This window comes from Mugil cephalus, chromosome 13 (assembly GCF_022458985.1).
Source record: "Mugil cephalus isolate CIBA_MC_2020 chromosome 13, CIBA_Mcephalus_1.1, whole genome shotgun sequence".
NCBI lineage: Eukaryota > Metazoa > Chordata > Actinopteri > Mugiliformes > Mugilidae > Mugil > Mugil cephalus.
Genome location: NC_061782.1, coordinates 20,214,647 through 20,242,497, shown reverse-complemented (window position 1 = coordinate 20,242,497; position 27,851 = coordinate 20,214,647). Strand labels below are relative to the sequence as shown.

The window sequence follows — 27,851 nt, the reverse complement described above, 5'->3', positions numbered from 1 at the left end:
ACTGAAAAACAAAGCTAAATATTTGGAGTTGACATTCTTTTGCTGATCCGGCCCACCTGAGAACAGAAAGTCTGGATCCGGCCCCAGAGCCAAACTGAGTTTGACATGCCTGCCGTAGAGTGAAGACATCCCTGCCTCTGCTGTTTTAGCTTAAATAATTGTTTTTGCGTAGCTTCACGTAGCTTCGTGTAATCAATAAACATTTTCTAGTGACATATCTTTTAATATACATTAAAACTACTTTCTCTAACCAGTCAGATGGTTAGTGTTGTATTGTCTAGATTTTTCCTAAAATAAATGTATGCCACCGCATCAAAGCAATGGCAGTGAAGAATGAATTTACTCTGAAAGATTCAGCAACATTGTTCTTGTTTCTGTGGATATTCTTCAGAATATGCGGCATGTTAGTCCCAGAGAAAACTTGTTAGTGTGTTATTGATATAAGGTACAATGCACAGTGATTTAATTACTTATTTACACTCATCCACCGTCTTTATATCACATTTAATTCTGACAAATACAGTCTTAAACATCGTTACATTGCATACATTTACTCTACCACACCACGGCATCTCTGATTAACAAAAAAGAATAAACTGTCTTGCAGCGTTTTGCAGTCTTTACTTTACAGGACCAACATTTATCAAGCACATGCTTGTTTTCCTCTCGTTAATATGTGTCAAGTTGGGCACTTTGGTTCAAAGGTCGTTCTCGCTGACATGAAAATAAAAAGGTTAAACAACTAAGAACAAAATATTCTGGGATCAGTCAATTGAGAGCATGTCTGATTTCTTCTTATTTTAATCTTCTCTCTCTGTGCTGAGTGTTTTATTTTAGGACCTCTTCCATCGAATGCCAGAGAAAATGGTGTGAAGGAAGTAGAGCAGTGTGGCCAGATAGGACATCACCTGAAAACAGACAGACAGAAAAGGATGTTATGTTATACTGAAATGAGGATGTCTCCTTTTTCTTATTTTGACTAATAATTGCTCATGTATTGCACTTTACCACAATTTTACATCACTTAGACTTTACTGTCCCATCCCCACTATCTGCCATACTTTATTCTTCTACTCCATAATAGGATCTACTGTCAATTATCTGTTTTTCACCGGCAAAAGAAATATTTGTTTAAATAGTGAAACAAAATGTGGTGGGAAAATTTCAGACCTTTTTGACATATTTCTGATTGATCGCTTGTTCCGATTTCTTTCAAGATCAAGATTGTCAGATTTGTGGTTCTTTTCACTCATTTTAGGAAAGAAATACAATGGCCATAGTCAGATAAAACTGTACATCCACCCTTATTGGATATATCAATAAAAGGCTTCTCACACTGTACTTGAAGGTGATAGAAACACAGAAAATACTCGTACTGTAATACTTGTACTGACATAGTTTCTAGAAAAATACATAAACAACTATATAGTAGATGAGATGAGATATTTTCTCAAACCCAAGCATGAACTAGTAGGTGTTGATGTGAATGGTTGGTTGTCTCTGCCTTGTCCCCAATGCCTACTAGAATAAGCTCCAGCCCCTCACAACCCTCTACATGGATGGATGGATGGTCTAAATGGAAGTTTCACTTCTTCTTTGTGTGTGTTTTACATACCACTGCAGAAATGTCCAGTCGGTAGATTTTGAGTAATTCGTCAGATATAGATGCAAAATTGGCAGTACGAAAGGTGATATAGGCCAGAATCACCGAGGCACTGAGGTAGAAAACAGATGCTACAAAATGATAGGCCACATCCTGCAACAGAAGAGATGATGGGGATCAATACTGGAGAAAAAAAAAATATTTTAAGAAATTATGACAGAGATGTGAGAGATCTACCTCTTTGCCAAAGAGCAAACAAACACAGTTCACAAGATTTCAAAACTATTTCACACTTCATGACTAGAAACATGAACTCTGCTTAAAGATTGATGCTAAAGCTACACATCCCATCCAAAATGTCAGCAGCTAAGCACAAATTAAGAAAGATTCTTTCATGTTGGGTACGTAAAAAGTTATTATTTGATAATATTTAAAACTTCTTGCCCAAATGTGGAGTATTTGTAAATTACAGCAAACAATTAGATTATAGAGAGTGTGCTTCCAATATCGACTATATTTATTCAACAGAATGATTTGAACTAAGATCTATGTCTATGCATTTTAATTTGGTCCCATCCCAACCAAGCAGAAGAGTGGAAGCTGAAATGTATTACTCCTGAATTTGAGTTACATGTACAACTAAATCATCTGGGGAGGATGTTTGCACACATCTGGCCTTTGTTCTATTATCTCATCATTAATCCAAATAATCAGTCATTAGCTGGTGGGTGTGTCTCACCAGGCCGGGCCAGATGCTGCTCTGATTGGCTCCGCAGAGGAAGAAGAAGAACCAGAGCGTCGTCCCTATGAAGCAGAAGACGGACACAAACATCACCCAGCCCAGCGGGTTGGTGTCGGGGATTTTAGTCGAGGCCACAAGGATCCACACCAAACCTCCGAACACCTGCAACGTCACACAGGAGAAGGTAGAAGAGGCTGGTGAGAGTGATGCATAGTCTTAAAAACCCAGTTCTAGCATCAACAAAGCTACTTCTGATGTGAAAAGAATAACATATACATATTGTTGTTTTACTTGCCACAAGCTAATACCAGAAGACGGGCACATACACTGGAAGTGACTAGCCGCTATCTGGCAACAAGACACCATGAAATGTTTTTGTAGTTGTAGCGATGATGGAAGGAAAAATCTTTGACGATATAAAGTGTGCAGCTGCCGGGTTCAACTAATCTCAATGCGATTGAGGCAATAACCATTGAGATCATCTGATACGTTTACCACAGGGAAACACCATGCACAAGTTTGGTTCCTACCACTTCATTAACCATGCAGACAGTGCGGGCGTGGCGGGTTAGCCAAATGTACTGGCAGCATTGATGTTAGGTTCAAAAAGCAAGGAAGAGCTAGTATATTTACTGTTCCACTTGCTTCACAAACATTTGGGGTTGGGGAAACATTTTGGAAATATGCAAAAGGGCTACCATGGCAACCAGCAACCTGGAATGTCCATTTGGGACAGTCTTTATTAAAATCTAAGAGTTTTTAAAACGAAAAGCATTTCCATGAAGGCGAAATTCAATTTTAAGACAGATGATAGACAATTTTAAGGCTAAACTGACTAAAAATATGGCTATTGTCCAGGCTTCAGTATGGTTCTCCTGCTTTATATGAAGGCCCTATGAAAGAAGGTTTGGCATAATGCATTCCCCAACCTCAACCATCTCAACTTAACGCCTAACCCTAACCCTAACCCTAACTTAATTGTAACCTTTAACCTAAAACTGAGTTTTAACTCTCAAGCAGCCTCGTAAAGAAGTGAGGACCAGCCAAAATCTCCTCACTTTGCACAAATGTCCCCAGTCTGATTGTGTAAAACTTAAACTGGTCCTCGGAAAGATAGCTGTACAAGTACACATACACACACACACAATATTGTTGCACTTTTGTGCATTGTCTCAGACTTTCTCTCTCCTCCTTTGACAAACATTGAGCTTGAAAGAGTGTGTGGTATTTAGATACAGCACAAACCTCCAGCATTTGATAAGAGGCTCTTTGAAACATTTTATTGTAATGTTTTATCGTTTAGTTTTTATTGTGCAATAAAACCGTTTTTTCTTGGCATCATGAGACATGTTTCGACCTGTTACTACTGGAATCCATAAAGCTGCTTCAGTTTGGAAGGCGTTGGTAATGTGCACTCACTCACACTCACTCTGACACAGAGTGCTTTTCTCACCATGACGAGCGAGGCGAAAAAGGCCTATTGTGTCCTTCCTTTTAAGTTGAAGGTTTCACACAAGCAATCTGGGCGTTTCAATCAGCCAATCAGCATTATGTTGTCGAGTATCAGGTGTGTAGGAGTAAAACCGGAGCAAACACCTGCTGGGAAAAACTTTGGATCCAAACTAGCAAGTTTGCTTTCTGGAGGGGAGATTGCTTTTATCATGGGAAAGTAAAAAGGGAATTCCATTTTAATTTTTATACTGTTAGAAGAAGATTTTGAGGGTAACTGTCTAAGAGTATAAGAAGAACGTGACCATGTCTTCTACCTTGTAAATTCAACAGGATAAAGTAATATAATAAGATTTTTTTTTCTTCTGCATAATGTCGTTTGTGGAATCAGCTTTCAATCAGCTGTGTAAACACTCTGAGTTCACAGCATGGTCAGTCTATTCACAATCTAACCACTATGCATTTTTCTTAGCACAGCGACCAACATTCAGCCTGTCCAAGAAGAATGTGCCACGCCCAGCAGCTCAAATCTAGCATTAACATTCAAAGAATAAGAGAGGCGTTTTCCCTCTTTCTTTTTTTTAATGTGGCTTAAAGAAAAAATATGCCTTTTCATGTGAGGAATACATATCTGACAGTAATGAAAGATGCAGTTGAAACAACCTGAGGCACACGAGCGCCATGAGGAGCAAAGGAGAACCCCCCGGGGCACCCGACCATTGCTGTGAACGCAATGCGTCACAGCATACAAATTTAAGCGGCCACGTGAAGGGATATCGGCAAATATTGCACAACTCTTATCGCTACAGCTCCATATCAGACTTATCTGTCTCCCATGCTGGAGAAACATTATCTGATTGTATCAATTCCATACCAAATAAAAGGGAATGTAGCCTGCAAGCCATTCTACAATCTACTGTATCCCTGGAGTGTCAAATACTCTCAGTCCTGACATGTTCCCACTGAAATGGATTCCAGCAGTCACAGCAAGAAGTTTAAAAAACTATTATTACATCTTCCAGTGATCCAGAATCTTGATGATCCACAGGTTCAGAGCAGGTGTCGGGTTTCCACTACACAGCTAAATATGATACTTTTGGCAGCAATAGAACCCTGGTTGCATATATGTGGACACTAGTACTCTGTTAATAATCAAAATAAAAGCTCTGTCAGAATTAAACGTGAACCATGTCACCACAACAGTCTACGCAAACTGGACTGAAAAGAAGGACTCATGGGGTGGTGTAAACATTTTAGAGTCCATTCAGTCAGAAAAGTGATATAACGTAATATCAGCGCTTGATTGTTACTCTCCAGTTGGAATGAATCCAGTCCTTCTGCTCATACTTACCCCATGTGGAGTAAAAATCAGTTAATATGTTGAGTTTTTTTAATGGGACTGAAACAACCAGTGTTAAACAATGAATGAAGCTGGAACTGATGTGGGCAGTAATGCTGCAACCAATTTACACAAAACACCTAGTGTAAAACATGGCTTGTTTAGACATTAACATTTTCATAACTGTCATCTTGTAAACATTCACTTTTATTCTGGGACAATGAACATTTGAAAAGTTGCCAAGCCCTACTTTCTTTTTCTTTTTTTTATGATAGCAATGGTTTAGATTCACACCATGCATTTACATTCCTGAGATTATTTCATGAATAGGTGCGAGCCAGCGGATAAAGCCTGTGTGCTGTGGGCTGGTTTTTATTTACACCTCGCTCTGCAACTAAACCTGTGTGACAACTGGGGTTTTCAACCACGGATACAGCCTTCCAACTTCCTTAAACAGAAAATAAAACAAAAATACCAATTAAGCGCGGCACTTATGGAGTTGGTGACAAATTTAAAAGGGATTTAGTTCATATTATTAAATTAATGCAAAATGTTTTAGATATTAAAACTTTTTTTCATTATTTTGTGTTATTGCAAATAGCTTCATTGGCTCCAATGCCCACAAAGGTGGCATTTGTCCAGGAAGATGTCAGTAATAATCATAAAGTATAATCACCTTCATGGCAGTTAGCGATAAGATTTAGTAGACATGTAGGACTGGATAGCACAGGTGTTCCCAAAAAGTGCCTGCATGTTTTTCTTCTTCTTTTTTTTTCTTTCTTTTTTTTCTTTCTAAAAATCAGTCCCATCAACCCTTCTAATCTTCATGGATCATCAGCTGGCCCCGTCCCTGTGTGTTTGCTCCACTTGTTCAAAAAAGGCAGATTCTTATCTGAGCAGAGACTCACCGCAGCGGAGCAGTGATGAGGAGACGGAGACATGAAAAAGGAAACAAGATCGTAGTCTAAATGGTGCTGACCTGAGTGGTTAGATAATGCACTAGAAGCAGATGGGCAGCTTAAATAAGGAATAAGGTCCTCTGGGTCACTGCAGGAGTCTAAAACCAAGACATGTCTCAAGAAAGCGAGATGGAGGAAACTCCCAAAAGGAACAAATGAGAAACTCACAAATTCAGGGAGGAAGAACAAGTCAGGAACGGTGGAGAAGATCTTGCCACCCGATGGCAGAACATCACCGGTGCTGGTGGAAGCCATAGTCCCAAACGGTGTGTGTGTATATGTGTGTGATTTCCTGTAGAATGAGATGCCCAACCAGGTGTAATCGGCTTTTTAAAGGTCATCTTTCTCTCTCCTCCCTCTATCTTTATTCCACTCCACCTCCACATCTATTCCTCCCAAACTACCAGTTTGACGAGTGTTTCTTGGCTTTGTTTGTGATGATGTCTCATGTGTCTGTGTGGGGTTTGTGCCCTGCCATGTGCAGTTTTTGTGCCCGCATAAGTTTAAAGTGTTTGTGTGTGTGTCTATAGATGGCAATGCCCTCATTTACATATATACAAATAAAAACGCTGGCGAGGCAACTGCTGCAGAGCCTGTGTAGGATTTAAATAAGTTGATAGCCATCATAATTCAGTACCGCCTCCAAGGTTAGTGTTAATATCTTTATTTAATGGCAGTTAATGGCATCAATGTTTTTTATACTTGCTTATAGTTGTAGACAGACACAAGACACAGAAACAAGCATGTAAAAATACTTCTACAACTGAAACTACTCAAGTGTTGCCCACAGTATGTTGGCATCATTCTTTAAGTTCCCCACTGAAGTCTGCAATTTTTCAACTTTGATGAAAGTCTCTATGTCCTTCAAACACTAGCTGGGTTTACATGGAGCCAAATATTCCGATTACAATCGGTTTAGAAGCCCAGACCGAATGAAAATGCTCCATATACACACCTCAATTGGAATAGATGAACTTTCATTCGGTTTCACAGCAGTAGAATATTCCTTTTCCCGAACCGATCGAAAAGTCGTGTAAAAGGTGAATCGGAACGAAGTCAGAGAAAATAGGAATATCGAACTGTTCAAAAAGGTCCATCAAAAATTCACTGAAGCCGAGATAGACCGAAGCGCCGAACAAATTTGGAACCACTGGGAAACCTTGAAGACCGGCTACAATAAGGCTAACACAATAGGAAGCTGTTGCTTTAATGATGAAACTGTAAAAACAATAGCAACTCCTATGCTGATTAGACGAGAGACCTCCATCTTTGATCAGTTTGATCACGTGACTTTTTCATCAATCTGTACATGTCACACGTCTGTGAAACGGCCGTTGCGATTAAAAGCAGATGTACATTTAAACATCAGATCGGAATAGATCACCTCACGTGTAATCAGCTGATCTGACACCTTCAACTGGAATGAGTTTAATCGGGATGAGAACAAAGTAAACCTGGCTAATAGTGACTGGGAGTGAGCAGACATGGGGCTAATAAACGTTTAACAATAGTTTTTTTTGCGTGGAGATGCTGATAAGAGTGCGGTGTCAGTATGGCTTAGGTTGGGGTGTAGGGTACACTGTGGGGTACATCACAGAGAATGGCGTGAGACACGTGTAGTATGTAGTATGGCTTAAGGTAAGGCGCGGGGTGCAGTGTATTCGTACGAGGAGACTTTATGTGTATGTGTTTGCAGGAGGATCCCACTGAACTGCCTTCCTGATGTTTTATGTGAGGCTAAAGTAAGGCTAAAATATAGACCAGGTAAAGAGGGAAGATGTGTTTGGTTTGTCAAAGTACACATGTGACTGAAAGAGAAGAGACGAGGCTTCGGGACGGCAAGAGGATGGGCTGGGAAATGACAAATAGGGACACACCAGCAGGTAAAGTGGTTTGGAAATGAAACACTGAGCAAACACGGAGGGAAAGAAAGAGACTGGGAGCGGCTGGGAATTTATTTATGACCTGTTGCACCATAGTTTTCCACCTGACAACATAAAAGAAACAATCCATTCAACTCTTTCCAGAATATAGGAGGGCATCGTTTAAACTGAGGTATAATGCGTTAACTAGTGCTAGGCGGATTTTGTGATCTTTGCACCTAGTAGTTAACCAGCTGCCCAGTTTAGTGTCATATTTACTTTTCATGCAGGAACGAGTTTCACTTCTTTTCATTTAAATCTTGCGACAAAAACTGTTCCTACACTTTGTTTCATCTAAAATCAACAATCAGTCAGGTGTAAGTCACCGTGTGTGTGAGAGCAAAGTAGCCTTTGTTTTCACCTCGGAGAGTGTCCAACTGCCAAACACAGCGTGATGGTTTCCAAGCTGAGGGATTAAAAGTCCGCACAGCATACGAAACCTATTGTGTGGGTCGAGCTCTTCCAGCCTCTTTATCGCTGACTCAATTCACTGGACCCGCTTTGTTGTTGGAAAATAAATGACAACGCGCGCGCACACATGCACGTGCACACACACAGAATTTTCATCAATGTGTGTATCACGTGGGTGTCTTTATGGTTACGCTTTATAATAAGTCAAATATTATATAATAAAGGGCAGTTCATCATAAAAAGTGCCGTGAGATATTTGACACCACCCATTCCATTCATGTGATCACAGCTTCAAGATTTCAGTGTGTCGTACTAACAATGGAGCTTTTAATTAGCTTAGGTTCTGGAATTTAATTTTGTATTACATGAGAATTTCTAAGCAGCAGAGAGACAAAGAGGGCTGTTTATTGGGAAATACTGTTTATTTTAGTGCTAATGATGCATTTAGCTAGTTATTTAATTGTAATATTGTGCAGCGAGTCAGAAGAATAGTTTTTTCTGTGTGTAACTGGGGGGTGCTTCTTTCACTGACAGAATCATGCTTCGTTTGAGTCAACCTTTTGATCTGTTGGCCTCTGCTGAGGTCACTAAAGTGTGTCGCTGCTAAACTAAGGGTCAGGGACACCAGCAAGTGTAGATGGAGCTCCATGGTGATCTGGTCCAGTCAAACTAACGTGACCACAGAGAGAGAAATTTCCAGAACCATACAGGTCATTGAAGCTATTATTTGTTATTTCATCTCAAGTAGAGGAGGCAGGGCATTTTCCATTCATCCTGCCGGTGGCATTGTTTGCTTCTTCAGTTGTATTTGGAAGGATACGCTAGCAGTCATCTCTGTCAAATATGTTCTCCTGCATGTTTTATAGCATACAGACACAACCATCAACAGCATTCTCACATAAGAGGCTGAGAGCTGGAATATTGGGTACCAGCTGCATAAGGTTAGGTTCATGTTAACTATGTATGTGTAAGAAAACGGTAGAACCTTTTCTGTCAGACTGCCTGGGCAGACCGTGTGCAGTGGGTTGAGCTGACCTTTTACACCAAAGAGCAATGACAGTGAACCAAAACCGAACCAAAACAATCAGCCAAAAGATGCTGTAAAGCAGCTTTAACATGAAAACACCCTTCGCTTCAATATAAACGTTCAAATGTGTTTTCTCACCTTGTGATTTCTGTCTCCAACTGCTGTATTCATTGTAAATCTAATATTGTAAAATATATCATGGTAGTGTCTCTAAATACCTATGCTGTATTTAAATACAAGGACGTCTGATGAGTGTTTGTCTTGAAAGACACTTGCACGCTAAAAGTGATCCTTCAGGTTGAAAGCAAGTTAAACGACCAGTCTCCGTTGAGAGTTTTTTTCCCTCATAGTTTCGATGTGAGTCAGCACCAATAATAATGTGGTCTGTTGATTTTGTGACAAACACGCCAAAGTTCCACTCTTAAAACTCTTTAAATTCTCCCGCTGAGCTGTAATGGTTTACGTTATCTTGTGGCATAGTGAAAAGTGAGACTTGTAAGACTCGTAGGCCTGTCTTAACGGCGAGACAAACACGGTCACAACAAAGCAAGCTGTGTTACTAGAGACACACCTTGGATTAGCTGCTCCGTTATGGATCTAGTTGCAGGTGCAGGCGCACACGCGCACGCACACACACGCACGCACGCACCCACGCACGCACCCACGCACGCACACACACACGCACTCACACACACACACACACACACACACACACACACACACACACAAACACTTCCATGGGAAGCCCTGCCAGCTCTGTTGAAGGACAATAGATATTTGTTAGTGTCAGGTGCACTTACACACACACACATACTAGGAATGCGCAAAACCAAAATATTGCCATAAAAGACTGGTGATGGAAACACCTGCATTTTGAAAATATCTGTCAAATATCGTTAAAGCACTTTTACGGTCTCGTGGGGGGGGGTTGTCAGATGTATCGATATAACAGTTTATCCCAAAAGTGCAACGGAAACACCTTTTCCGAAATTCCCATTCGCTGGCGTCACTGGAGAATTATGGTATATTGGTATATCAAGATGAGACCTAACAGGAGTTACATCTCATTCACAAAAAGCATTTCAATGGAAACACGTTCAAAGCGCAATTGTACTTTATTGAAATTTCCGAAACATCACTTTTGTTTTGCTAGTGACACATACACAGACAAGGATGAGGAATGCACTGTGTTTTGTATCCTGAATGACAAAACTATTCATGTTTTTAATTTTCTATAAGGATCTGATTTGTTATAAAGGGTTACTGGAGCCTATCCCAGCTGGCATCGGGCGAGAGGCAGGGTACACCCTGGACAAGTCGCCAGCCTATCACAGGGCTAACACTGAGACATACAACCATTCACACCCACACCTAAGGTCAATTTAGAGTCACCAATCAGCCTAACGGGCATGTCTTTGGAGGTGGGAGGAAGCTTTACAGTAACATAACTCTGTGCTTTGTCATTACCTACTGTCATTTCAGTTCAGCATCAACATCCACTACTTTGACCTTATGACATGAATTTAGGGTGTTTAAATTTCTAACCAACAACTCTAATGACTGACATTAGCTAACGTTAGCCTCATCGTGATTACGTGTTTGCCGCAAACGTACTCATATTGACAATCAAGGTCCCAATCAGGCTTTCCATCTGAAGCCATACATTTCTATGGTTTTTATCCTACTTTTTTGAGGGGAGCAGAGTTTTATCTTTGAAATGGTTTGAAGAACAATACAGAACACAGCAACTTCTCCTCTGTTTCCACCCATAAGGGGGCGTGGCCTTTTCAATGACGTGGGGTTACTCTCTTCCGTCCCATGGTCAATCATGCTTACAGCCTGGAATTTAACAATACTATCATAAAAACATCTCCTACCTACTTTTATTATTCACGACAACTGTATGGGCGAGAATTTTTATATAACTGACTTTACAGAAAATCAAGGGTGTGGCTGTCTCAACTGTGGATGTCTGTGATGTCCCAGCTTGTTAACTGCCCCACCTACCTCACCTCCACTTGAGCTCTGACTCTTTGCCCATTTTTGAATCAACTGTAAGTTAGGCGCTGTCAAAACCGCACTTCAGGAATCTTGTAGGTGGTGTTAATAGGATTTGTTCGTCTTTATATGCAGCCAGCAAATTTGGGCACAAACTCCTTATGACTTTCTACAAAACATTGTGCATTTGAACTGCTTTCATGCATAAGTGACCAATCCATAACTCAACCCACAAAGTCCATTAGAAAATGTACCAGAAAGTGAGTAGCACTGCACTGAGAAGATGCAACAATAAGGCCCAGTTCAAAGGTCATACAGTATATCCAATAAAACTTTAAGTATCACAGTACTGAAACAACTCTGGTTACTATATTACACTATGGTAAATTTCAAAATAAAGCATCATCATTGTATATGATTAGATCAGATTTGTGTTGACCTGCAACAGTCAGAAGTATTTTACACTTCTAGGGTCTTTTCTGGATCAACTTTCCAGCCGATTACATCTTCACTGGAAATTCCCACCCTCCTGCTCAGCTTGCGTCCCTTCATCTACTTCTTCCTCCTTCTCAGATACAATTGTTGTCCCGGGGCACAAAGGGAATGGGATGAGAACGTCTCAAGTGTTTCCAGTCAATAATAGTCATGTCTAGATTTAGGAGATCTGCAGAGGGTTGGCCTTTCAGCACTCTCTTCACATAAATAACTTCTTTGGGAGAAATAATACAGGCTGAAGATTTCAAGGTTGTTGCACACTTTTTAAATCTTAAACTGAAAAGTATCTCATGGTTTCATCAGCTGTGTAAGATAAGTCTGTATCACATCCACGGGCTAGTGCTTGTTTGCTGGTGTTAGCCAGCGTTCCCTATAAAGCAATTTATCTATAGACTACAATTATTAAAAAAAAAAAAAAAAAAAAACGTCCGTAGAGCACTATCACTTTTTATTATAACATTTTATTGTTTTGTGTCACAGGTACAATCTAAAGTCTAAGGACAGAGCCAGTGGGAGTGTCACCTAACCCAGAAGGTAGAAACTATTATTTAAATTCTATGTAAATAGATTTTATTTTTAGTATCTGTCGTTTCTTTTTCCTGTTTGTTAACGTTTACTTTTCCAAAGTGGTTGAACTCCTCTTTGCTTGGCATACTGTGACTATAGTATGTTTATCATTACTGGTAGTCTTTTTTATCCCTGCTGATAGATCACTAATGAAAGTAGAGTTTTTGTTTTGCAAAAAGATTTCTTCTGTCGCTGATTATCTGGTTATTGTGTAACCTATCTGGTGGTTTGGATATATTAAGCAGCAAATTCACATTTTATGCTCAGAGTTGATTTGAAAACAGGAAAAATGGACATCTAGAAGGATTTGAGTGACTTTGACCAGGGCCAGATTGTAATGACTAGACGACTGGGATAGAGCGTCTCTAAAACTACTGCTCTTGTGGGGTGTTTCCGGTCTGCAGTGGTCAGTATCTGTCAAACATGGTCCAAGGAAGTAAACTAAGTGAACCAGCCAGGAGCAAAGGCTGCCTGGTGTGGTCCCATAAAGTGTATCTCAGCGGAAAAAGTTTTGAACCGGTTCTGACAGAAAGGTTTCACAACACATGGCAGTTTCTTTTCACTGGTGTGGTGTGGGCGTGGACCAGTCAGGCTGAGCCTTATATCAGAGAGAGTCTGGCCAACTCAAATCATGGGCACCATGTTAGGTACCTCGGAGGGAAGATTCTACAGTGTAACCCTATGGGGCAGATGTGCTATGTTGAAATAAATTACTTATTTTCACCATTAACAAGCCTATAAATGTTATTGCCAACATCTGTCAATATGTAAAAGGCCCTCACTCCTCAATATCCCAGCGTCTACTGACTTTAAATATCTTAAATGAGCCTGTAAAATGCTTTGTAGCCCAATCACCTCATCAGTCTCAGTCTCTGTTCATCCATCGCTGTTAAAAGTTGGAAATTACTCCGAAAATATTATAAATATTAATATAAATACTCAGAAATAGTGAAAATTAAACTAGTCTTACTGTTATGCAGTATTATCATCAGTATTATAATTATAACATTAGCACGCTAGCCATAATAACTTATTGGTAATCCAGGTAAAGTTATGTCAGTTGAATTTATCTATCTACATTGACGTAAATTACACGCACATGTGGGTTTCACAGTATATATGATGGCAGCTGCTATTTTTCTAAGCTTTCAACTAGCTAGTATAAGGCTAGCATAATGCTTGGTTAACTTCAAACTTAATTCATTTGTAAAGCGGTGTTGGGCGGACGGTGTTCATGTGGTGTTACACGTCAAAGTAAAACCAGCAGAAATGCCAGGAACTGTGTTTCCAGGAACTATGTTACGTCATAATGAAATCACCTCAAACTGTGGGACTGGCGGTAATGCTAATGGCCGGAGTCTTGTTGCATTTGATCGGCAACCCTGTCAGTAGTTTACTCATGAGTTTATACAACACTGCACGTGTGTAAGTAAATCCACTATTTACTATTACATTTATCAGATTTTATTCTTTATCAGCTTTGCCTCAAGACTTTATTGATTCACAGTGCAAGGAAAAAGTAGAACTAGACTAGATGCCAACATGAAACCACAAAATAATCTTGGCTCCCATCTGAGTTTCCTCCTCCTTTGTCTGCGGCTGCTCTCAGTTATTCTACCATTGCCCTGATGTTGATCCAGCTTTTTCAACACAAAACAAGCCTGTCAGCCGCAGTCGCCACGGCAACAGTGCTGGAATGTGGAAAGACAGGAAGTGCAATACGATTCACCTGCAGCCTTCTGCGGCAAATAAAGACCAGGTGTGTTTTTCTGTGCATGCTCAGGATGACCATTTCAAGTCCTGGACTGGGGACACTGAGGCGTGCTAGGAGGCCGTTTGACACGGGTTGAGTTGTGGTTTAGTTGTGTGTTAGTGGTGAAGGGTGTTAGTATGTAATAAATAAATGAGTTTTGCAGTTACTTTGGCTTTGGTTTATTGCCCCGAGTTAGATGAAAAGGTGAACTTGGCTGTGTCCATACATGCAAATATGACTCACTAACGGTCTGTCTTATTTGTTTAATCCATACAAAGACAAGGGATGGGCCAGTTTAAGTGGCTGAATGTGTTGCGGGTACATGATGTGCCCAAAGGACAAATTTTTGTCATGTTTATGACATCACTTAAAATTCTTATGTGATGAATAAAACCCCAGATTCAGAAGGAATCAAGTGTCTCTCTAATGTTCTGGCCATCCACTCACAGGTTTCACAACATATTTCTACATAACAGTGGTTGTTATGTAGGGACTTAATTGTCACTTGAAACTGCAGCTCTCTCTCTTTCTGTTCTGAGGCAACCTCCCGCTGCTCCTGTCCTTTTATACCCGCCTAAAAAAAACCCACGGGAGGCTAATTATTAACTCTTTACACTGTTCTGGTGTCCTGTAACTCTACACTCTCTACACACACAGACTGATGTTGAAGTAATGGGTGGAGGTGACTGACACAGCTCACTGATCGCTCTGATGACTGGGTTGAAAAGGCAGCATGTGCCCAAGTTAACAATACAACCGGGTTTATTACTAAATGAAAACATGTGAACAGTGTTGCTATTATTGCCAAGATTGATAGTCATCTTTTGTGACAAAATGTTTTGTGTTTAAGAGGAGCAAAGTGGCCGCAGAAAATAAATAAAAGCCTTTCTTTAACAGCCATTCCAGGAATCTAATAGAAGCAATTAGCCAGTTCATTCATTTACATGAACAATATCTCTCCAACCTCTCCATCTTGTCCACGTTCAGGAGGAGGTGGTTTGCCTGGGACCACTCCACAAAATCCAGGATCAGTGTCCTATACTGCACCTCCTGCATCTCTGACACACTCAACCACTGCAGAGTCATCAGAGAACTTCTGCAGGTGGCGTGACTCAGCACTGTATTGGAAATCAGAGGTGTTAAGAGTGAACCGGAAAAGAGACTATGACTATAACTGTTTCCACAAATGAAACATTGACACGGTTAATGAGAACTAAAAACTTCCTATTGAATGGATTTTTAAATGTTTACACCACACCGCTCAATCCACTTGGAACGGAAGTTGAGGTGGTTAAATGAGACATTTTTATTGTTATTATTAATGTAGTTCCAGTGTCCATGTAACAGGTCTCATATAAAAACAGAAAATACAAAAAGATGTTGTTCTGAGTCGTCTGTGTCTGTGCCACAGATCACTGTTGTGTAAAACCTAGTAGAAACACATATGTGAGCCCCAAGGTTGCAGAGGCGACAAAGAACAATGGACTCTTGGACAGAGGAATCAGACACGAATGCTGGGTTTGGTCTTTTAATGGACAAACATAATGAATATTGGCATCTTTATCATTTACGCATTATAGAAATCTTCCAAACGTGTATTCATGGCATACATAAGAATCTGAAATTTTTTATGAATTACATTTAACTCATGTCACCGTGCCACTCTGAGAAGGTCAAAGGTCAACTCTGCGACGTCAAAAGCGAGGTGTGTGTGTGCGGGGTCGGCAAAGATCTCCGGACCTCCTGATTGGCCGGTAGTGTGCTGGTTGTGTTTGAGAGCTTCCAAGGTGGCGTAGATGACTCTGGCCCGCTGCTCCTCCGAGGCAGGGTCTGCCCAGCGGTGTCCGGGCAGCGAGGGCGAGTGGAGGAGGAAGTAGACGGATGACATGTAGACTTTACCAAACTCCTGCTTCAGATAGGACAGGTCTCTCTGCAAACACACAGGGAGGAAAGTTTATAGTCACTTCTCAGCAGCAACTCATTTTCTGATCGTTCATACTGAGAGCGCCCTCTGCAGGCCTGTGCTGATATTACATGCACAACTTTCCCACTAGTCATTGATAGCACCCTCTCCTTCACTGCCCATATCAATAACATCACCCGGTCTGCATACTTTCATCTCATCTCACAATATCAACTGCCTCAACGCCCTTGTCACATCCCGTCTTGATTAATATAATGCACTTCTTCATGGTCTACCATAGAAATCCCTCAATAAACTACAATTAGTCCAAAATTCAGCTGCTCGTGTCATTTCCAGAACCCCGTCCACACAGCACATCTCTCCCGTCCTCAAACAGCTTCATTGGCTTCCGGTCCACCTCTGCATTGAGTTCAAGATCCTGCCCCTCACCGAACTCCTCCATACCTACACACCTTCCCGCACACTCAGGACCTCCTGTGCTTCACTCCTCTTTACCCCTCCTGCCCACTTTGCCACAGTGAGAATGAGATCTTTTAGCTGCACTGCCCCTTCGGCTCTGGAACACAGTCCCACAGCACATCCACACTCTAACATGTCAACCTTCTAATCACATCTCAAAACACACCTGTTCAGACTGGCCTACCACCCCAACATGTTGCTTTCTCTTTCGTTGTTCACTGTTGCTTATTGTTTTATTGTTGTCTTTTATTATTGTTGTTGTTTTATTGCTTCATTTTTGTTTTATTGTTTTACTATGTGTTTTTAACTTTTTTATTGTAAGGTGACCTTGTGAGTCCTGAAAGGCGCCGATAAATAAAATGCAGTATTATTATTATTATCATTATTACTCTAGTCTTCAAACTAAAATGTAGTATTTGTGTTATGGGGGTGTCTAGTTGACACACAGACCTTCTGTGCTCTGCTCATGTTGCTCTCAGCATCCAGCCAGGCACTCTGAAAGAAAACACATTTATTTCAATATATTATTTCTATAATGATACAGGAATAAATGACAGTTCGAGATAACTCAGTGACACCCTGCATTTTTACCCTGAGAGCGTCCAGCAGGTCAGTCTGCTCCAACAGTACAGGAAAGGTTGAGAGTATAGGACTGCATATCAGATCTGAAACAGGCAGAATTTTTTATTTTTATTTTTGAACAGCCATGAATATTATCAGTGCTGATGAAATGCAGTGAAGCTGTGTGTTACCGGCATTCTGCATGGTGGGTCTGTCCATGAGCAGAGTGTCGGCGAGCAGCTGCCTGTGCAGAGCCAGCAGGTGGACACAGCTAAGGCAGTGCAGTAGAGTATCTGGAAGGATACTGGAGAGGAAGACACACTTGTTACAAAGCAAATGGGCAAATAAATCTAAAACTGAAACTGAATTTGACCTCATGATGCGACCAAGCTTCTCACTCATCCTCCCACCTGAGCTGCGTTCTGGTTCGACTGTTCACCGACTTCAGTTTGACGATCAGTTTGGGATGCCGCCTGGCCTGGAGCATCTGCTGGAAAACACTGGCTGGAGCTGAGAGGAGAGGAGAGACTGAGTGTAACCTTTCCCATTTAAGTAAAGCGGACCTTTTCATGTACATCTATGTAAATGTCTTCAGTCTTTTGTGTCTTCTTACATCCTCTAGTGGCTGATGCTTCCAACGCTACGTCCCTCTCATAAGGCGTGCCTCCGTTCACTGGCAGCTCATAGGTCCTACACACATCACGTTACATTAGTTTTTTCATATGGGACATAGTTAAAGAAGACAGTGGGTAACCAAATATTTAAAATGTGTAATTTCATATTTAAAGGTGGCTCTAACTGTGTGTATGTCTATTTTACATCATAAAAGGTGGAGTCTGATTGTACAAATACACACATAATGCCTGCAAGTCTATTGTTTTGGTTTGTACCTGTTTGAGAGTGAATTCCCAGTATCATCAGTCAGTTTGAGGAAAGCCCAGCCACAGCTCAGGTCTCCTCTCTCACCTGTTGACTAAAACACACACACAGGATCAGACATACGTGCTTAACAGTTACTCTCTGGCTTAGCAGTAATGGTCCGCTTCTACATTTTTTCTAGAATGACAACGTTAAGAAATGACTTTCTACCAAAAAGCTAAAGCTAAAAGGCAAAGACAAAGCTACTGGACGACTTCAGATGGCTCCTTGAGTTCTAAATGATTGGTGGGGAGTTAAGGTTTTATTAAGAATATTTATGTTTGGTTCCTTTCTGATACTCGCATGAGTATCTATTCAAGACAGGTCGTTCACCTGCAATTAAAAGAGGTTATTAGGATCGTCTTTTCCACAATTACAGGATCTCTAACAACTCATTATCTAATTCAAGATTCAAGATCACTGTATTGATCCAGGAGAGAAATTGTTTTGTCCAAGTGTCTCAAGATAACAGAGAACATAAATGTGACCAGACACAAACATAAGACTACAAGTCAAGGAGAAAAAATAGAAAAAGATAAAAAATAAAATTGCTGTTGAGTTGCCTTTGTTCTGCTTTGCCTTTTTAGATATAACATGACCTCCGTGAAAGAATCTACACAAAGTGTTTCCTAGTTCACATGTTTCATCCTGTGTCGTGAGTACTTCTGCAGTGTGTCCTTACGATCCGTATAAAAGTGACTCCTAGTTCAAAGAGGATACCGAAGTCGGGGGATGTAGAGTTACAGCGTAGGAAACAGTCTCCATCCATGAGGGTGGGCAGGATACCTGTCATCTAAAGGAAACACACTGGATTTCAGACTCCAGCCATTCCAGCTTTGATTCAGAACCAAAAAAAGTCAGGAATTCGGTGTTGACAGTGTTATAAACTTAAGAGCCAGCAGTTCCTCCTCATACCCTCGGAGAGAAGCTCCAGGTCTTGGGGCTCTTGGGGTTGTAAGCTGCCCTCACTGTGTGGATGTTACTCAAAACCTGGAACATGAAAGAAAATTAATAGAAACAGTGAGTGGAATTTCATCACATGCCAATCAACTAAGCTAACAAACCAAAGGTGATCAAGCAAATGAATGGGCTTCTTTAATATAACCACAAAGAGAAACACAACTGTACAGCAGCACTAACTGAAATGTACTATTAGACTTGAGGAGGGTATTTACAGTAAGGCAAGAGGCTGCCAGAGATCGGACCGGAGTATACCTGAGTTCCATCAAAGGCACAGAGGCGGACGTGTCTGCTGAGGACTTGAACTCCAACCCCGGGAGTAGGAATCATCCTGCAGCTCCACAATGTGAAACAAACACAGGTTTGGACCTGACGGGCACGAACCTAAACAGGAAATCACAAGTTTCACAGAAATCTGCCACATTATATACCTTTCATGTATACAGTCACTGGACACTATATTAGGTACATCAGTTCAAAACATGTACACACATATATATATATACACGCACACACACACACACGCACAATATATAGAGGAGCATGCTCACCCTGCCAGTGTCTGCGTCAAGGAAGAGGTCTTTAAAGGAGAGCTGTGATTGGCTGAGCTCAGGCTGAATATAGTGACTTCCTCTATATGTTACACCTGGAAAAAAAAACACTTTATTGATGGTATAGAGGCGATTTCAGAGGGCAAGATAACGCAAAACCATAAACCACAAAACTATAAAAATAGAAATAAAATGGGAAAAGTAAATTATCAAAAAAAAGCTAATGGACATTATGAGCATCATAATCATGAGTATTGTACTGACAACTCAAAAAGGAGTACTGCACCAAAACAACAACTAATATTATGGCACAGAATGAAAGGGGAAATAAGTGCATTCCCTGAGATACAGATAGATAGATCAGGTCATTTAAATTCAAATGTGGCAGCCTTAGTTAATCAACCTGTATTATTATTGCTGTGTTTGTCTGTAATCAGTGGACCCATTTACTGAAAGCTGTCAGTGAGAATATGTGTGTTTCTGTTTTATAGTGAACACCTGCGTGCCACAATCTTCACTGACCTTCCTCCACCAGCAGTTTATTGAGAGTTGATGGTCTGAATCCTGAAGGAATAGCTCCCATGGCGGACAGCACATCTGTTGCATCAATCTGGCACACACACACACGTGGTGGAGAAACATCAATGTTTTTTATTAATACACAGTTTAAAATGTGTATGTATTACTGTAGTTGCTGATAGGAACAACATAGTACAGGAGAGTTTTACCTCAGTCAGAGCCTTTCTGACGGTAGACCAGTTAGAATGTGAAGCACTGGAGAGGACAGAGAAAAACCACACAGATAAAATTAAAACATATAATTAAATTACTTTCAAATGAATGATATTTGTACAATGTATCAAGAATTTTTTTAACTAATCTGAGGGGGGCCACGTCCAAGAACATGTGGAGGATTAATGTAATGACATTTAGACAGTACTATACTGAACCTCTGTTTGTCTCGGTCATTGGTCAGCTCTGCGCTATCCTGATCCTCTTCCTCCTCCGACTCCTCGTCCTCATCGTCCTCATCTTCATCTTCACTGTCTTCATCGTCAAGACCAGAGCCAATCTAACACATTACAGTAACATTTTAAATGAAGCACACGATGAATGCATATTTAGTACTTAGAAGAACTTTTCCGTGAACAGTTACTGGTACAAAATGGTAAAAAGATTCAACTGAATTTTGCTTTCAAAGATCCACATTTTAAAGTGAGATATTTATCCAAATGCTTGTACCTTTAGGAAGGTTTTGGGAACGACTCCTCTGTTGCCTTTAGTGTCCTGAGCCAGCCACCATCCATCTGCTGACTTCCTGATAACCCTCAACACCTCCCCTCTCTGAAAAAGTAGGCACAGAAGCAAAAACTTCCCATTAGTTACATTTGGCTTTTTAGTTACTTTTTAAGATTCAGTGAAATTAAACTACACTTAAGACTAATGGGTCAGATGGTACTTCCTTTAAACATATATGTTACAAATTACATTTTGTGCTATTCCAATAATGAAACATTTATATAGAAACAACTCAAAAATACCCACATCACATGTCTGACAGCTGAACAGTTCATTGCTTTATATGATGACCAATAAAGCTTTTGATGTGTTGCCAAGATCTATTAAATTATACCACACAAAATAAATAAAGTAAAGCTAAATATAAATACACAGGTAGTTGAAAAGCTCCAATACTTGTCCTCATTAGACTTTTCACAATTACGATCCACCTGGAAGAGTGTGGACCATGGATTTCGAAAGCTAGGGCGCCATCTTGTGTTTGAATCAAACACCACTTTTAAGAGTAAAAATAGTACATGTTCATACAGTCCAATGAACAGCTGATAAATTTGTCATATATAATGTTATATGATAGTTTAGTAGATGCAGGAAACAGTGAACAGAGCCTGAAATCTCTTGTGACTTTTAGTTTCCTTAACCTTCAGTATTCAGTCACATTTAAAGAGCATGAGCCCCGGTTGAACCCCAGTTAAAATATAAGGAAGCCACATGGTAAGAACTACAATAGCTTCTATAGACTGACAGTTACCCAGTCTGTGCTTTATCTTTGTCTCTGAAACAGGAAGTACTTCACCCGAACAGACAGATCTCCTTCCTGCTCTCCTTTGAAATCGCTGAGGGCGGTGTAGATGCGAGAGTCTGACTGAGGAGGTGGCTTCACAGCTTTCTTTTCATCTTCATCAGAATCATCATCACTGTTGTCTTCATCATCATCTTCATCAACGCTATCTTCGCGTGAAACATCGCTGTGGATCAGAGCATAGAAACATAAAAAATTAAATTTAAGTTCGGGGTGAGATGTCAAACTTAGGGGTTTTATTTTCATTTTGCTGCCTTAAAACAATGAACTTAAAAATTCAGATGTACTTATGATCAACAATGTAGACTGAACACATGCAAATATTCTCTGCACAGAGACAAGATCTATCTATCTGAAATGTATCTGTAGTGTAGCAAAAGTGAGCTGCAGCGGCAGGAAATGTCAAAATAATCCATAATGTTTTTTTCTTTTTCTCTGCAGTGAACAGATGTACACATACTGACCCTGCTGTGGCGCTTGGCCCTGGTGGTGAAAGCTGCAGAGAGAGCGTGTTCAGACGCTCCATAATGTTTTGAAGCCGTCTCTCCTCTTCCTGTTTCCTCTGATCATAGTTCCCCACCGGAGCCAGCTCATCAGCCTGGCAAATCAAGCAACGACAGAACAATACACTATACACAAAGATTAGACTGATGTATTGCTGGTTAATGAGAGTATTTTAGAGTATTTTATCTGCAGCATTGAGTTGATTTTCTTATATTCAGTTTGAACTATATACTCAATACTATTCCATTATGGATGGCCCCAAATAAAAAACTGTACAAAACAAAAACTTTTTACCAAGTTTTTACCAACATCAGAACACAAACCTTTGTCAGCTTCTTAATTGTCTTAACCATCTTCTCTGCCGACATTTGCAGTTCTTGACATCTGATGGGAAGAAACCATTTAAACTTAAACCACTTAAAACAACTTAAAGGAGAGGAACAAAAGCAGCTGTTATTCAGCTGGAGTTACAGTAAGGTAAGCTAGTTAAGGAAGCAGTGCTGTTTACCTCCGAAATGTGTCTTCGGTGGATCCGACCTGGCTCTCCACATCTTTCACTAAACTTTCCACCTGTGTGAGAGGAAAAGTAGAGGAAAACGAGAATTGTTTAGAACGTAAATATGTTTTTTTTTTCTTTTTCCCCCTATAGTGCTTCACTGATTGTAGCTTACAGCCTTGCCTTCGTTCAAAATCGGTTGTTATAATGTTTCACTTCTTTCTGACTGTGTACATCATAATAAAGGCCATAAGACCTTTTAGTGCACTCCAGAAAACCCGGCAACAACTTAATTAACCAAAAATCATTTATGTTCAACATATTCTCGGGGTTTACCAGTACTTTGCTAAGTGAATCTATCGAAGTACAATTGCTTACAGACATTTATGCTAAATCAAGTCACGCCATGTTCAGGTCCAAGCCTTGGGATTACTGCTTTTCGAAAGTGGTCGGTTAGTGGACGAACCGGTATAGCAGGTGGGAAAACGTGCATAATCATCTAATTTGTGTTTGACATCCACTCTTGAATTGTTTGCTTTGGTTTAGTCATAGCTGAATTTACATATGACTGTACTCGCAGGCGTCATTGTTTACCGGACCTGTTTTTTGATTTCGTCCACTTCTCTCTGGGCGAGCTGCAGAGGCCCTCTTCTTTTTAGTGGCATGTTTGTCGCTGTTTATTAATCACATGTGCTAGCAGTTAGCCTAGCCTGCTAGCCGACGCTACATTTCCACTGGTCGCTAGGCAACCGCCTTCTTCTTCTTCTTTTTGATTCAACCGTCTACAACCTCGTTCGGTGACATTTTGTTTGATTAGTAGTTGTAAATATCGTTTATAGTTATGCGTTTAAATTTTTTTTGTATTCATAAAATAATTCAAAATACGTGAATACAAACACTATTCGGTCTGTCTTTTCCTGCAAATACTTGCCGTTGACATTAAACTACCGCCACCTATTGGGATGGAGGAGGGAGTTGTAAGAAAAATAATTAAATGTTTAATTAAATTACTACAGTCACAAGTATATTCATTGCTTCATCGCCCAGTGACCGAGGGAAAGTCATATTTTATTTCGCCGGAAAAAAAAGATCGGGCCAATACACTGGATTATCTAATATTATGCAAGCTTGTTCAAAGTTGTGTAAGTCCCTTTAGAATGACGTGCAGGGGGCGCACTTACTTGTTGTGAAACGTGCTACCTTCAAGTACCCACTGTTACATTTCCCATCAAATTTATGTTTTTAAAATATATGCATGGTGTAGTAGTAGTTTAGCAATGGAATACAAAATAATACTCAAAATAGTTTACAGGCATTGTGAAGGGCACTTGTCTTTAAACATCCGTGCGGGTTTCTAACTCTTAACTGGGGGTGTTACTACCCTTTTAGAAGGACTTGAAGGCAGCAAACACTTCTTGTTATGTCATTTTTCTACTATGGCTGCCTCCATCGCTCTCATTCAAGGGGCCAGTAGAGGACTGGGGCTTGAATTCTGCAAAAATATATTAAAAAATAAATCACTCGCTTCTGTCATAGCGACATGCCGAAACCCTGACGGGGCGGCAGAGCTGCGGGGCCTGGCCGGCCAACACCCGGGCAGACTGACGGTCCTCCAGCTGGATGTGAACCATGAGGAGGACATCCGCGAAGCTGCGGAGCGGGTGAAGAAGAGCTTCGGTCGGCTGGATCTAATCGTCAACTCCTCTGCGATGCTTCACCCCTCAGGGAAAGGAGAGACTAGCCTGAGGGATGTTTCTGCACAGGTAAAGAGTACTTTGAATTTATTTTAGAAGCTGTTATCCAGAAGAGCTAGAAAACTGAGCAGGCTTCGAAGTGTTCTCCAGTGTCAAATCAAATTTATGTAATTTAATTGAGCCATGTGCGGATCGGTCACAAGATTAAAACAGACACAGACAGTAGAAGTAAATAAAGTTGACCATCTTGTGACAATTCAGTGTTTTGCTGGGAAATTTCTGGACCTGTCGTTCATGTGGATGTTACTTAGACACGTAGCACCCACCTAGACCAGACCAGGCACCCCCACCCCATGTTGCTTGACATCTTTCAGCAACACAGAAAAAATGCAGCAGACACACTTTACTCTTCCATAAAATTTTGATTCATACTGTCCTGGGGGTCTCAAACCGTTCTGAAGTCTAGGTAACTACGGTGACCTTTGTTGATGTTCTTTAGAGTCAAAAGGATCACAAATTATAATTAATATCAATTTAGTTTCTTTTTACACTCGACTGATTATTAATTCTCCTCACAAGGCTCCACCAGACAGCTTCCATGCCGTGAACTTGATTAAACTGTTAATCGTCATTGTTCAACCTATTGTTTGTTTCAGGGTATCATGTCAACCCTGATGACCAACACTGTGGGGCCCCTGGTCATGGCCAAGTATTTTACCCCCCTCCTTCAAAAGGGAGGTGGTGGCTTTGGTCAACAGCCTGCAGAAAAAGCCAAGCAGCACAGCGGCATCATCGTCAACATCACAGCCAAAGTGGGATCCATAGGAGACAACGGTATGTATTGTGTTACTGAAACACTTTCTATGCACATATTTTAGGTAACCTACACCACTGCGGCAGACTTAAGCAGAGAACGGGCAGATTTACAAAATGCTAATGCTAGCACATACAATTTCCCTCTTTTGACCTCCAACCTCACCTCCCAGGTCTTGGTGGTTGGTACAGCTACAGAATGTCTAAAGCAGCTCTCAACATGGCCACCAGGAATTTGTCAATAGAGCTGGGCCGCAGTCGTCCCAAGGTAAGTGCTATTTCAGGTAGCCCCTGTCGCTCTTCTGGACTGTCTTCATCACGAATGTGTCTTTGAACTCATTTAAAGCCATTTCCATTCGCTTCTGTTTCCAGGTGGTGTGCGTGTCCCTGCATCCAGGAACAGTCGACACAAGCCTCTCCCGGCCTTATCATAAGAATGTGCCAAAAGACAAATTGTTCAGCACTGAACACTCTGTGAACTGTCTGATGAGCATCGTAGACACTCTGAGTATCGAAAAGACTGGAAAGGCATACAACTGGGACGGGGCTGAACTACCGTGGTAGAACTACTACTCTACTAGCTGTGCTGAGACTGTGCTGAGATAAACTGGACATTACACTGAAAAATCTCTGGACTTGTGTTGTACAGGACCTTCCCACTGAGTCACAGACTAAATAATCAAAGACAACTCAGGGTTGAAATCGACTTTTATGTTGCTCATGATGTCATCACATCAAGACCTTATGAGGCCTTAAGATATGATGCAATTGTAACTATGCTTTTGATCTAATGTTTTGCCTTACTGTTGGCTTATTTTGGTTATATGAAAAATTTAATATCACACTAATCTGGATGATTTTGTTTTGAATTTGTTTTTTACAGTATTAATTATTCATGCAGAGTGGTTTATATTAAAGAGTATAAATTAATTACATAAACCTTGGCAAGATAACCGTACCTGTGGTTATACTCAACACCCAGATTTTCTGTCGTCTGTGAGAAGAGCTTTCTCATAAGGATAAGACAGAGGATCTTAAAACACAAGTCCAGAAAGCAGAAAACCTTTACCATCCATGTTGATGTCCAACATGAGAGGCTCCCCACTCTACTTTACCACAGTGTTCGTTTTGCTGCATGTCTGAAGAATGCAAAGCAACATCAGCATGGGTGAGAGATATTTTAGAAGCAAAGAGTTATGAACAGAGGAAAAATACTCAGAGTTGCCTAGCAGCCAGTGACACAGGAAACATTGGACAGATAACAGGTAACAGGTGCTAACAAAGGAGGGTTAGCCTTAAGCAAAGATATCAGAGCAACTTTCTCTTACCATTGTTTGCAAACAGCTTTTGGAAAACCTAGAATAATGTGCAAAAAGTGATTTTTTAAATATGAAAAACAACACCTGCATATGTGATTTCAGAAACAGTTGCAGATGATAATTATTTTGCTCTGGAAGCCTGTGCAACAAGAAAGACTGAAAGAATGGATTATATAAAAGAGCAGCAAATTCTGTATGCAAATACCGTAAAAAAAAACACCATTAACTACTTGCAATGCAAGCTGAACCTTTTTTGAACCTAAGTAAGATATTTTTAAAATCAATCAGAGAAAGGTCCTTAGTTTGTTATAAAGTACAAATACCAAAGTTGCACAAGATTTAATACGTGTTTCTTTTTTGTTTTAGAACGGTGAAATAATTGGTTAGCACGTCAACATTTGAGGAAAAGGACATTTTAATATAGTACTGCAACAAGGATATAACTTCCACCAGGTTCCAGTGGTACAAGCAAAGTTAATCAGAGCACTTTAGATGATTTCATGCAAGAAAATAAACCCACAAGCCTTACCTCCACAAAAACTAGGATATTTTTCTTTAAGCAGCAGCACGTACGTATGTACATATGTATGTATGTAAACATGTATGTACATACGTATGTTTGTATATGAGTGTGTTATGTTTGTGCAAGCCACACACTAAGTGAGTGGGCTATTTAGCTAAGTAATGTCTGAACTCAATCCTGTTTGGGGCTTCTTATACAACATTTACCTGACTCCTACCCAGTCTATTCTGTTAGGCTTATATTAAAATGTTTGGGTTGCAAACAGTTAAAATATATCAATTAATATCAATTAATATACCTGACTCATACCCCACCAAATCATATAACCTACGGTCATTCCTCACATTTAGTCCTGTCATGATATATGTGAGATGTTTGGCCAGAAGATGGCACCCTTTCAATATTATGTTAAAACCGATTGGCATCAACAGTCCAGATTCTCCAACAGTTACATAATGGCATTTTTCACCTGTAGTAAGATGGTCTTATAGGGGTAATAATGGTGATCTTATAACATGCAGTAATATATCAGTGATTGAACCCGCGTTTGCATTGCAACTATTAGCTACAAACGTTTCAAGTGAAGAAAAAAACAACTTTATTTACTTTACAATAATGAACTGCTATTGGTGTGTTATACTTATGTTTTATGGTATTGCAAAAGGGGCTTACAAGTCATTCCTGGTTTCTTTTTACTGACAATTATTTAATAGCTTAAACTGTGGTATGTATAGGCTCAGAAAGAAAGAAAGATCTGATTGTT

General features: G+C 40.3%; 3 protein-coding genes across 5 annotated transcripts; 1 reads left to right on the top strand and 2 right to left on the bottom strand.

Annotated features, from left to right (window-relative positions):
• Positions 1 to 485: 485 nt before the first annotated feature.
• On the bottom strand, positions 486 to 6,417 carry LOC125018395 (myelin and lymphocyte protein-like). Of its 2 annotated transcripts, none has more exons than XM_047602227.1 (4): positions 6,261 to 6,417; positions 2,343 to 2,507; positions 1,616 to 1,756; positions 486 to 908 (listed from the first exon to the last, which is right to left on the bottom strand). In XM_047602227.1, the coding sequence occupies exons 1-4, from the start codon at positions 6,345 to 6,347 to the stop codon at positions 834 to 836; spliced, it is 468 nt and encodes a 155-aa protein (XP_047458183.1). In that variant the 5' UTR covers positions 6,348 to 6,417; the 3' UTR covers positions 486 to 833. The 2 variants fall into 2 exon arrangements, with proteins under 2 accessions (XP_047458183.1, XP_047458184.1); XM_047602228.1 differs by lacking the exon at positions 6,261 to 6,417 and adding an exon at positions 5,810 to 6,224.
• A 9,360-nt stretch (positions 6,418 to 15,777) lies between these two features.
• nphp1 (nephronophthisis 1) lies at positions 15,778 to 23,897 on the bottom strand. 2 transcript variants are annotated; one of them, XM_047602536.1, is made up of 20 exons: positions 23,339 to 23,897; positions 22,752 to 22,813; positions 22,567 to 22,627; positions 22,204 to 22,337; positions 21,734 to 21,905; positions 20,881 to 20,982; positions 20,589 to 20,710; positions 20,367 to 20,412; positions 20,161 to 20,248; positions 19,639 to 19,733; positions 19,343 to 19,471; positions 19,043 to 19,117; positions 18,810 to 18,920; positions 18,100 to 18,182; positions 17,823 to 17,899; positions 17,620 to 17,719; positions 17,401 to 17,513; positions 17,240 to 17,313; positions 17,099 to 17,143; positions 15,778 to 16,195 (listed from the first exon to the last, which is right to left on the bottom strand). In XM_047602536.1, the coding sequence occupies exons 1-20, from the start codon at positions 23,402 to 23,404 to the stop codon at positions 15,917 to 15,919; spliced, it is 2,034 nt and encodes a 677-aa protein (XP_047458492.1). In that variant the 5' UTR covers positions 23,405 to 23,897; the 3' UTR covers positions 15,778 to 15,916. The 2 variants fall into 2 exon arrangements, with proteins under 2 accessions (XP_047458492.1, XP_047458494.1); XM_047602538.1 differs by lacking the exon at positions 23,339 to 23,897 and adding an exon at positions 23,118 to 23,199.
• A 217-nt stretch (positions 23,898 to 24,114) lies between these two features.
• Positions 24,115 to 26,199, top strand: zgc:65997 (uncharacterized protein LOC794398 homolog). Its single transcript, XM_047602541.1, has 4 exons — positions 24,115 to 24,502; positions 25,090 to 25,267; positions 25,420 to 25,514; positions 25,619 to 26,199. The coding sequence occupies exons 1-4, from the start codon at positions 24,176 to 24,178 to the stop codon at positions 25,808 to 25,810; spliced, it is 792 nt and encodes a 263-aa protein (XP_047458497.1). The 5' UTR covers positions 24,115 to 24,175; the 3' UTR covers positions 25,811 to 26,199.
• The last annotated feature ends 1,652 nt before the right edge of the window (positions 26,200 to 27,851 follow it).

Coding starts and splice junctions, on each gene's coding strand:
- LOC125018395 (XM_047602227.1), bottom strand. CDS start 6,347: ATGGCTTCCACCAGCACCGGTGATGTTCTGCCATCGGGTGGCAAGATC. Junction 2,508..6,260: donor TGTTCTTCCTCCCTGAATTT/GTGAGTTTCTCA, acceptor GTGACGTTGCAG/GTGTTCGGAGGTTTGGTGTG. Junction 909..1,615: donor GACTGGACATTTCTGCAGTG/GTATGTAAAACA, acceptor GTCTGTTTTCAG/GTGATGTCCTATCTGGCCAC.
- nphp1 (XM_047602536.1), bottom strand. CDS start 23,404: ATGCCACTAAAAAGAAGAGGGCCTCTGCAGCTCGCCCAGAGAGAAGTG. Junction 22,338..22,566: donor CAATTAAGAAGCTGACAAAG/GTTTGTGTTCTG, acceptor TTGATTTGCCAG/GCTGATGAGCTGGCTCCGGT. Junction 17,314..17,400: donor ACCCACCATGCAGAATGCCG/GTAACACACAGC, acceptor TGCCTGTTTCAG/ATCTGATATGCAGTCCTATA.
- zgc:65997 (XM_047602541.1), top strand. CDS start 24,176: ATGGCTGCCTCCATCGCTCTCATTCAAGGGGCCAGTAGAGGACTGGGG. Junction 25,268..25,419: donor GGGATCCATAGGAGACAACG/GTATGTATTGTG, acceptor CTCACCTCCCAG/GTCTTGGTGGTTGGTACAGC. Junction 25,515..25,618: donor TGGGCCGCAGTCGTCCCAAG/GTAAGTGCTATT, acceptor TTCTGTTTCCAG/GTGGTGTGCGTGTCCCTGCA.